The sequence below is a fragment of the Erythranthe guttata genome, chromosome 6 (assembly GCF_056151865.1).
Source record: "Erythranthe guttata isolate IM_541 chromosome 6, IM_541, whole genome shotgun sequence".
Taxonomy (NCBI): Eukaryota; Viridiplantae; Streptophyta; class Magnoliopsida; order Lamiales; family Phrymaceae; genus Erythranthe; species Erythranthe guttata.
Window position 1 is genome coordinate 7,165,281 of NC_142538.1, and position 11,790 is coordinate 7,177,070.

Below are 11,790 nucleotides of genomic sequence, written 5' to 3' on the forward strand. Positions count from 1 at the left end.
AACTATTGAAACACGAATAAAAATCAACGTAAATTATTATACATATTATAAGACCACATATAAACAATAATTTCACAGCTAAATACATAAAAATATTACAACAAAATTTATAAAAAAAATAATAAAACATTTCATAATAATAAATGTACTTATCTTATGAACATCAGTTCATTAATTAACACTAATATGTTTACTATAAATATGTTTATAAATTGGTAATCACATTAAATTAGTTAATATAATAATTTTATATATTAATTATAAAATGGTGTTAATTATACCAAATCCTATTTTAATTTCTATATTTGATAGAAAAGATAAAATTTGGTGGAAAAAAATGGTAAAATGTTGGAAGGGAGGGAGTTGCAAATTTCTTCACTAAAAAAATTAGTGAAAATATAGGATTTGGTAATATGGTGATATATGGTTTGGCCACAATGGGAGACTAAGAGCCCGTTTGGCTAAGCTTATTTAAAACATCTTATAAGCTCCTACATCTGATAAGATGTTTTAAGAGCTGATAAGCTGTTAGATCTTATTTTAAAAATTATTTTTTAAGGTGTTTGGATATGTAACTTATAAGTTGCTTTTTGTTTTTATAAGTTGTTCAGGTGTTTGGAAATAAAATGTCTGTTTATTGCTATAATGACAAAAAATACATGACGCCAGTATAATTGTTAAACTTATTTGACTCAAATACTTTTGTTCCTAAAATATTATTATAGTATTTACAAATTATTTTTTCAAATAATAATAATAATATAAAATAAAAGTTGTAAAAGAAATATAATTTTTTTTATAGATGAAAGAAATATAATTTAGTATGGAGATAATAAGAATATTCGTGTATTTTTATATACATATAAAATATAAATAGAGAATAATTTTTTTTTACAATTATTATAATAATTACGATAATTATATTTAACTAATTATTAATCTTGATTACAACAATACGTTGTTTTGATAAAATATAAATATTATTAGTATTCATGTAATATAATAAAGTATTTGAGGGTAATTTTGTATTTTAAGTGTTTTAGTAAAGAAGCAAATAAGATCTTAAAGAAAAGGATTTATTAGGGATAACCCCCTTGTTCATATTTTCTAATGAGGTAGATCCAATTTTTTTTACCCTTTTTGAGATAGACCCAATTTTGCCAACTTGGCAAAATATATTATATAATTTGCCTTTAATACCCCTGTTTTATTTTTAAACGGCATTTATTTCCTTTACTACGTGATTTGAGATTTGCTGATACGTTGCCTAAAATCACGGAATAAAATTACGTGAGATCATTGGCCGTTATATCAAATCGTGTACAATATTTTTCGAAGGTTCTCTTCAGCATTCCAGCGGTATTTTATCGTCTTTGAAGATTTCTGCACCGTCGTTGAAATAGGATCGAATTTGAGCGTTCGTTGTTGGACGTTGTTAATCGGGTATGAATGCGTTATTCGTTTTTATTTTTCGCTCAATGTCTAGGATTGTCGATTACGGTGGTTAGAAATTTTTAAGAGTTGTGTTGATACTTGATTCTATTAAGTAGAACGTTTTTTAACAAAATTATTCCGTCATATATACATCGATATTTTTTGGCGGATGGTGTTTGTTTGGAAGAGGATTGACAGAGTTAGATGAGGATGGTTCACGCATATCGGACCAGAGTTGTTTTATATGAACATCGTAGTTGGTTTACGCATTAATTGAAATAACTGTCCGCTGTCGTGGAGTTCATGAGTCTGATCCCGGTCGATAGTTGGTTTATTTGTTTATAACAGCGGATTTTAGGACGATGGGTAGTACATTAAAATATATTTCGTAGTATTTTTTAAGTTATCGTATGAATTTTGCAATTTAAGTTTATTTTTGATCATATTAATATATTTTTTAGTATTCTGCATTTTTAATGTCGTATCATGATTCAAGGTTTTTATAGATGGCGAATTTTGTACGGATCTTGTTGAGATTTGGTGGGTTGGTTGCTATAAAGAGGTGTTCGAATGGGTTTACTCGCGGTTCATTGGTTGCATTTGTTATTTCAAAGTGGCCACAACTCGATGGGTAGGATATAAGCATGACATATAGGCTGGAAGGCGTTGGTGAATGTATCTTGGCTCGGTAACTTTGGTTAAGTTTTAAACCGTTGTAATACAGTAGTATACTATTATGAATACCGTATGATACTACCATTATCATTTTATTATACTATTATGAGATTATTAATGTACTAGAGTTTTATAATTCGGCATATTGGTTTGATTGTGTTATGATGTGTTTTATGTATTTTATCAAAACCCTAGATTGAAATTATGGGATTATTAATGTACTATTTTATTGGTTATGTTGAAATACTTTACGTTGGTGTTGTTCTCAATGTTCTTGTCATTTCAGTGGTATATTGTTTGTAACACAATTCATATCACTACTACAACCGTAATATACTATCATAGCAGATCAATGTACTATATTGAAATTATTAATATACTATGTGGTTGAATAATACGGGATCCATAGTCGATTACGAGATCCATAGTCGAATTAGATCAATAAGATAGTCTATTACATGATATAAGGAAAATTACCCTAATTGATTAGTATTTCAAACAAACATATTATTCAGTTTCCATATATATTATTATTTTTTCATATGTATTATTATTTACCTTAATCGTTTTCATATAATAAGGAAAATTACCCTAATTGATTAGTATTTCAAACACACATATTATTCAGTTTCCATATATATTATTATTTTTCCAATAGTCAATTAACTAAACCCATAGTCGAATTAGATATATGGGATAGTCTATTAAAAGATATGAGATAGTCTATTAATTTTAAAACACAAATCCGCCGCTGTCACTTCTCAAATCTAGGGTTTTGATGATTCTTCGGCCCATAGTCGATTAACGAGATCCATAGTAAAATTATACCAGTGGGATAGTCTATTAAATGATATGGGATAGTATATTAATACAGATGTAAGTCGACTATGCTTCTCGTTAATCAACTATGGGCCGAAGAATTATCAAAACCCTAGATTTGAGTAATCCTAGATTTGAGTAACCCTAGCTTGGAACAGTGACGGCGACGACGACGGCGACGGCGGCGGCCAACGACGATATCACTTCTGGTGGATGTCCTGCCCATCAATTGTTGCAATATCACTGATTTAGTGCTCGAATTCGGTATGCGATTATAACAGATCTGCAATTACACAAACGTGATAGTCGATTTAGCCAAAACATATCAACAAATCGATGGATGATAGCGATTCAGCGAGTGGCGACGACGTACCTACGACAGCTTGCTCGGAGTGCACGAAAATCGTCGTTTCACGGCAGTGCAGACGTCTTTCCCTTTCAATCGGCCGTACCGGGAAGTTGTTATGGGAGGTTTTGCAGTTTATTCGATAGTGGGTTTGGGATGATAGTGATTTAACGGGAAAATAGCAAGGGATTTGATTTTATTTCAAAAGGTAAAGTAACGGGTTTTGTGGGATTTGATTGAGGGTAATTATGTAATTATGAAAAATTTGGGCTGTTATCAAAATGGCAAATATAAATTTGGGTCTACCCCTATTATTTGAATGTTTAAGGGGGTTATATCTAATAGACCCTAAAGATAAAAGGTGGGGTAGAGGTACTTTTTTAAAAACATCTTATAAGCTCCCTAATAGCTTATTTTTGGAAAAAATAAGATCTTTTGCAATTTTTTTACCAAACACCTTTTAACAACTTATAAGCTCCTAAACATCTTATAAGATGTTTTTAGGAGATTATAAGCTTAGCCGAACAGGCTCTAAAACCAAATCATCATAATTTTAGGTGTAATGGTGATTTAGTGATTTAAGTTGGGAGGCTAAAAATACCTAAATTATGCGTAATAAATAGGATATGGTGTACTGATCAAAAAAAAAAAAAAAAAGGTGTACCAACCCTCATTAGGAGAGCTGGTACCTAGTGGAGTAACGGTCTAAGCTTCGAATCCACCCTTCCCAGGGCCGGCCCTGGTGCAATGCAAGTGGGGCAGCTGCCCAGGCCCATTATCCTGGGGGCCCAATTTTTTTTATTTTTTTATATATACATGCCTAAACAATTTTGAAAACTTCAGCCCAAATACATGCCCAAAATTGATTTCAGCCCAAATTTCAGCCCAAAGCACGAAAAAGAAAAAAATAAATAAAAAATAAAAAAGAGAAAGAGACGTTGCAAGGTTTACTGGTGAGAGACCCAAATTAATTTCCTTTTCTTTCCTGCTTAGAACTTCTGCTTAGGGCTTCTTCAATTTCTCCATTAATCTTGATTCTTGAGCAATATAATTGTCCAATTCCAACAAACTATCAACTCCTCCAAGGGCATAACGCATGGGTCAAGATTATTGAGAATAATCTGCTAATATCAGGTTTTATTCTTCTTTGTTAACTGTTGAATTTTTTTTTTTTAGTTTTTTTTTCTTTGAACTTGGTTGTTGTTTGGGTGTTATTGGCTTGGTTGTTGCAATAAATTTATTGAATCATATATGATAATCATGAAACAACTCTCTGGATGTCAAAAACGAGAAAAGAAGAAAAACGAAGAAGAGGAGGATAAACGTTTAAGAGATTCAATTAAAACACTTTGGAGTAAGAAGTTCAATGTCACGGTAGAAAATTCAACTCATAATCTAGAGAATGAAAATAATTTGAGTGAAGAATTTTTTGAGAGTGAAAATTATGTGAATGAAGAACTTTTAGAAAATGAAAATAATTCTAATGAAGATGTTAATGAGAATGAAAATGATGTGAATGAAGAACCAAGTTATCTTTTGAATATTTATGACCCAAGAACTTGGGATGGTCTAGATACAAAAATGAGAGATTTGCTTGTAGAAAATGGTCCTAAAAGAGATGAAAATTTCAAGTTTCCCATGGATAAAAAATCTAGACGATTTTCCTATACATATTATGTTCAAATGTTACCGAATGGTGAGACTCGCGATAGAAAATGGTTGGTTTACTCAAAGGAGTTAGATAAAGTTTTTTATTTTTGTTGTAAGTTGTTTAAAGTTATGAACACCAAAAGTACTTTAGCAACCGATGGAGTGAATGATTGGAAACATTTAGGTGCCAAGTTGAAACAACATGAAAATAGCGTAGAACACCTTACTAATTTAAGAGCTTGTGTTGAACTACAAATGAGATTGAACAAAAATAGCACAATTGATAAAGAATTACAAGAACAAACTTAAAGCAATACAAAACATTGGAAGCATGTTATGTTAAGAATAATTGCCGTTGTTAAATGTCTTGCTACGCATAATTTGGCATTTCGTCGTACACATGAAAAAATTTACGAAGATGGCAACGGCAATTTTTTGGGCATACTTGAAATGATTGCGCAATTTGATCCCATAATGCAAGAACATTTTAGACTAATTCGAAAAAAAAAAATTCATTATCATTTTCTTAGTCATAAGATTCAAAATGAGTTGATGTGTTGCTTAGCCTCAAAAGTCAAAGAAGCAATAATTAAAAAAATTAAAGAGGCAAAGTATTTTTCGATAATTCTTGATTGTACACCGGATGCAAGTCACAAAGAACAAATGACTCTTATAATACATGTCAAATTCTCCAATTAAAATTGAAGAATATTTATTAGAGTTTTTGAATGTTGAAGATACAACTGGTTTGGGCTTTTCAATGAATTGCAAGTTATTTTACAATCTTTAGAACTTGATATTGATAATGTGAGGGGACAAGGCTATGATAATGGCTCTAATATGAAAGGTAAACATCAAGGTGTGCAAAAAAGATTGCTTGATATTAATTCTAGAGCATTTAATATGCCATGTGGTTCTCATTGTCTCAATTTAGTTGTTTGTGATATGACAAATTCGTGTGTTAGAGCAAAATCATTTTTTGGAGCATGTCAATGCATATACAACGTATTTGCTAATTCTACAAAGAGATAGAATGTTTTGCTTGAGTATGTTGATGAATTAACTTTGAAATCACTGTCTACAACAAGATGGGAAAGTCACATTGAATATGTAAAAGCAATAAAAACTCAAGCCTCTAAAATTAGAGAAGCTTTGTTTAAGTTGGTAGAAATCAGTGAGGATGCGAAATTAAGTAGAGATGCCGAAACTTTAGCATCCGGTGAACTTTCAAGTTTTGAATTTATTTTAAGTTTGGTGATTTGGCATGATATTTTGCATAAAATTAACTTAGTCAGCAAAAAATTACAATCCGAGGACATGCGTCTTGACATTGCTGTAAAACAATTGGTCGGACTTTTTTCATTTTTTGAATTATATAGAGAAAACGGGTTTGCTTCTGCCATAATTGAGGCAAAAAACATAGCTTACGAACTAGAAGTTGAACCTCTTTTTCATGAGAAACGTAAAATTTGTAGAAAAAGAAACTTCGATGAGGTTTCTAATAATGAAAGAGAAAATCAATCTGCCGAAGAATCTTTTAGAATTGATTATTTTCTTTTTATTGTAGATATTGCTATAGGTCAATTGAAGAGCAGGTTTGAACAATTGCAATACTTGCAATCTATATTTGGTTTCTTATTTGATGTTACGAAATTGATTTCAATGGATGATGGTGATTTGATGAATGCTTGTGTGAAACTTGAAAATGCTTTGAAACATGGTGATGCTTCTGATATTGATGCAAAATGTTTATGTTCAGAATTAGAAGTGTTACAAGTGATGTTACCAAATGAATCATATGATAGAAGTAAATCATGGGCCGCTATTCAAATATTAGAGTTTGTAAAAAAGATGGATATGTTTCTGCATGTCATGATTGCTTATAGAATATTGTTAACGATACCCGTAACTGTAGCATCTGCCGAGAGAAGCTTTTCAAAATTGAAATTATTAAAATCCTACTTGCGTACCACAATGACCCAAAGTAGAATGAATGCGTTAGCAATTTTATCTATTTTTGAAAAAGATATGTTGGAAAATATTCAATTTGATGATATCATTGATGATTTTGCCTCTAAATGTGCAACTCGAAGACATCTTCTATGATTCATCTAACTACTGGTTTATTCTTGTAGGTAATTAGCTACTTGAAGGACAAAATGGTGGCTCTTCGGCTATAAAATTTTAGTTTATAGAAGATAAATAGTTAGTAGATGAACCTTTTCTTTTTCTGTTTTTTGTAATGATAAACGATCGGGTACTCTTTTTCGTTAATTTATTTTATTAGGGGCACATTTTATCGTGTTTGCCCAGGGCATTCAAAACTGCAGGGCCGACCCTGCCCCTTCCCCTACTACCTACTTGTAATGAACTTGAATTTACTCAAAAAAAAAAAAAAGGATATAGTGTATGGTGGAAGATGCCATCAGGCGGTTAATTAGGTAGCATTTCACCATTAATTGGTGCGGTGAAATCGGCAATAAATCAAAAATAAATTGATTTTTCAAATTTTATGTAATATATTTTTTTAAATATTATTTGTTAATACTCAAAGCATGCATAAAAGTATATTTAAACGTGATTTTATCCCCATCATTTATATATATCATAATTACATAATAAAATTTTAATAATAATAAGATCATAATATAATAAAAATAAAACAAAAATGTTGTGCATCCAAAATTATGCTTGAACATTGCAAGCATATATCATTTGGTCCTTTAAAAATAAAAATTAACTTAAAAAATAAAACAAGGCATAAACTCATTTTTGAGTAAAAAGCAAAAAACAATATTTTATTAAAAAAAAAAAAGATAAACCGATTTTGCGACCAAAGTTTGACCGCCTCAGCGTGTCTCAGCCCGCCTCAAACCTCCTCACAAGCAAAAACCGGTTTTTCAAACCTTTATACCAAAAATTTAAAAGGCTTTAGACCGCCTCCGCCTCGAAGACCGATTAATTGACCACCTCGACCAATTTTTAGAACACTGGTAATTGGTAAATATTATGAATTTATTTTAGCAACATTTTTATCAAGAGAAACTTGAAAAGTAGAAAACCAGCTATTTATTTTATTAGCTGCATAAACAGAGATTCGGTTAAAACCCCCCATTGAACTCAGCATCTAAAGTTACATGTTAACAAATTTAACAACACCACATGTAGTAAGTAACTACTGTAAGTAGTAAGAAAATAAAAAGAAAATGTCAGAAAAGTTTGTCTATAGTCATTAAAAAAAAACACTAATTGATGTATGCTAATGCCATTGCCAATGCTAACAAGAACTTCACCAAGATTACGTCGAGTGTTTTCTCGCTCCAATCATTGTCGAGATAATTAGCGACAAGGTAGGTTTTCGGCAGTCAAGAAGAAGTTGCAAGTTGAATATATTGAAGCAGCTGCTGCTTTAACTGCTAATCCCTTCCCTGAGTTATGATGGCCTTCTCCTAATCTGAATTAATTTAAAAGAAATAATATTAGGTATATAAATCAAGAAACACCGGTGCAGATATAACTTTGGATTCGAAGCTCAACTAAAATTGCTATAGTGCATAGTTTCGAATGCTGCGTGTGTCGATTCAAAATATCGTATAATTTCCAGCATTAAAAAAATAGCGTATTTACTAAAAAATATAGTGTAAATTACGGCCAACCTCCCGAGGTAATAAGGTCAAATTACGTAAAAATTCCTCATGTTTGGGTAATTACAACCACACATCAAGTATGAATCTTCTTACACATCCACCCTTATGGTGTCAAATTCAACAGAATCTTCTAGATTCCGTGGAATGTTCTCTAGATTGTATGCGTTTTGCGCAAAAATACAGTTTCTGATGCACCACAATCTCTGATATTTACAAGCCAAGAGATACATCTTATGATCATTTTATTTCAAAATATGGAGCTCGAATGGGTTAAAACAGATACAAGCTGGAGAATATTCCACTAAATTTGACACGGTAAGGATGGATGTGTAATAAGATTCACAGTTGAGGGGCTGGTTGTAATTATCCAAACATGAGGGGTTTTTTCGTAATTTGATATTTTACCTCGGGGTGATCGTCATGTACCCCAAAATATAACTAACTTGTTCCGCGTACAAACAAAATAAAGATAATTTTACCTATTTTTGATTGAGTGTCCAATTGGATCCATATCCTGTGAATAAAGACCTCTTTCACAATGCAACTGCATTTCCTTCACTTGGTTCAACCAATTCTCCTGATAATAATATCAACAGCTCAGAAATATCACAACAATAAAAAGAAAACAAAAAAAGAACGAGAATTCGATCACATGGAAGAGTGAAGAAAAATCAAACAATAATTCAATGATATAGATATATAATTTATTTCAGACACTTAAATCTCGATGTGAACTCACCAAATGACTCTCTTCTTCGGAAAGTGATTGATCCATCTGTCCGAATATATTACTCCATCTAACCGCATGCACATCTGCGGTTTCTTTGTCGGGATTGGACGCGAACTCTCTTGAAATTAAAAGTGGTAATTCCATGGTAATAACCGCCTGCACTCTTTTCTTACTTCGTCGTAATGCTGCAAACAGGAAAAAAAATCCCTCTTAGGAATCGTTTCATTATCACATTTAACCACATACTAAAACTTTTTTCATCTTTTTTTAATTTTATAGAAGGATTATTTATAAAAAAAAAAAAAAAAAACGGTACCCGCAAGTCGTCCTTTGATATCTTGATTCAGAAGATCCAACCACTGTGAAGCAACATTAGCAGCTGAAAAATCGAAACAAGACACATTCGTGCAAGTTCATATTTAACAACGAAAAATAAGGAAATAAATAAATACAATAGAAAGAACTAAAACAAACCTCTGACAGAAAGTGAAGTAACACTGTTAATATTACCCGATTCCTCGTTCGACAAACAGCTAGTATTATTCTCCGATGCAACAGTTACAGAAGATGACAGCTTTAATCCAAGCCCATCGTTCTCGTTTCCCATATAAGAATCACCATAGCTCGATTTCGAAAATAAAGAATATTCCCTCATCTGCCTTCTTTCAAGCAAAATATCTCCTTTGCCCGAATCCCGATTTTCAGTTTTTTCAGACCTAACTAAAGCCTCTATAATCGAGTGAACCTGCTTACTATTCCTCACATGGTTAATAATTCCGGGATTTAGGCCATTGAGCAAACCGATAGGAGCAGCAACTTTTGCGAACCGATCGACCTGTTCTTTCTTCGCTTGTTCGATTTTCTTCTTCATTACGGCTGCATCACTGTTAATTCTCTTTCTGCCGCGTGTCTTTGGCACTGGCACTGGCTTCGGCAAAGCTCCATAATTAGTCGACATGAAATTGTTCTGTTTCAACCCTTTCCAAACTCTCATAGGGTTTCTCGAGTCGAGCGGCCCCACAGAGCTCCCACATTCGGAATCATCGGCCGACGACTTCAAGTTTGTGTAGTTCTTGAAAGGGTCAAAGGGGTCGTTGTTGATCGAACTAGACATTTCTTGTTCGGCGTTTAAATCTAAATCGAGCCCTCGGTTTTTGGCTTCCTTCGCCGATTCTGCATCAAATTCAATTTTTTCAGTCTCTTTTCGAGGGGATTGTTTTCTTCCTCTAATCTATTTTTTTTTTCCAACGAAGGACAAAAGAAACGAACAATATTCTAACCATTTCATTGAATCGAAATCGAATTGTTCGACATTAAATTAACCAAAACTTAGGGATCCCTTATATGAAAAAACTAATGAAACAGTGATATGCTGAAACCGAAAGCGAAACCGAAACCGAAACCGAAACTCATTGAAAGGCAAAAAACTCGAACCTTTAACGGGACAAACGGATTGAAGATCATACGATTTCAGTCTTTTATGAGAAGTTCGAGATGTTTCTTCATCCTCAATAGTGTCCCTTTTCATTGCTGCCAAATCCTACCAAATAAAAAAAACAATAAAAATAACAAAAACGACAAATGCAGAAAAACAATTGACAGTAATTTCAAAAAACACCAAACCTTTGCTTCAGATCTATCGTCTGCTAAAGATTGAATGTCCATGAATGCACTAACAACTGAAGAAAAAACTTCCAATTCGGCCTTCGGAACAGAACCCACCACAAATTTAAATAACAAAAAATAAAAAATAAAAAATTGACCAAAGAAAACAATAAGGGATTTTGCACACACACTGTGTTAATGGCGTCAACCTTCAACACTGGCTATTGAATAAAAAAAATGGTGAAAAAATCTGCTAACCCCACTTCGAGGATTCTAATTTCCGGCGGTTTGAACAAAAATCCACAAATTGAAACTTCAGACAATGAATCAATTGAAACCCATAAGATTCTTGACGAAACAGAACTAATGGCGCAATTTTTAATTTCTTTTTTTTTTTTGTTAAGGATATGTGAAAATTGTTAGGGTTTGGACGAACTATCCTCTCTCTGTGTCAATCTGGATACGCAAAATTAATGAGGGAAAAAATGGTGTGCGTATGTGTTTTGAAAATGTGGACTTTTTGGATTTGAATTTTTACAGAAGGAGAAGCGCGCTGAAATGCGTGTTTTTTTTTTTTTTTTTTTTTTTTTTTTTGGCGAATCAATCTGTGGGGGAAAGTTTTTGGGCACGTGCAGGATAATTAATTTAATGCACAATTCAAGTCTTTGATTCTTTGTTTGAATTTATTTATGATGATTTTGTTTTAGTGATTGGTTAGCTTTCAAATTCAAAAATGGAATGGGATATGGGTGATATTATGGGAGAAAATAGAACCGAATCTTTTAATTTAGTCGATTTAAATATGAATTGTTTTAAGGGGATGACTATAACAAATTCCAAATTTTTTTCACTTTAATACCAAAAAAATAAAAATTGAATAATAA

The 11,790-nt window shown here is 32.2% G+C and overlaps 1 protein-coding gene across 3 annotated transcripts; it reads right to left on the reverse strand.

Annotated features, from left to right (window-relative positions):
• Window positions 1-7,978: 7,978 nt before the first annotated feature.
• LOC105960383 (cation-transporting ATPase) lies at window positions 7,979-11,537 on the reverse strand. 3 transcript variants are annotated; one of them, XM_012984544.2, is made up of 8 exons: window positions 11,165-11,537; window positions 10,925-11,005; window positions 10,736-10,841; window positions 9,776-10,474; window positions 9,618-9,680; window positions 9,311-9,486; window positions 9,051-9,148; window positions 7,979-8,378 (listed from the first exon to the last, which is right to left on the reverse strand). In XM_012984544.2, exons 2-8 carry the CDS (start codon window positions 10,964-10,966, stop codon window positions 8,264-8,266), a joined length of 1,299 nt encoding a protein of 432 aa, XP_012839998.2. In that variant the 5' UTR covers window positions 10,967-11,005; window positions 11,165-11,537; the 3' UTR covers window positions 7,979-8,263. The 3 variants fall into 3 exon arrangements, with proteins under 3 accessions (XP_012839998.2, XP_012839995.2, XP_012839999.2); XM_012984541.2 differs by having other exon boundaries at window positions 10,925-11,472; XM_012984545.2 differs by lacking the exon at window positions 11,165-11,537 and having other exon boundaries at window positions 9,812-10,474; window positions 10,925-11,087.
• Between the last annotated feature and the right edge of the window lie 253 nt (window positions 11,538-11,790).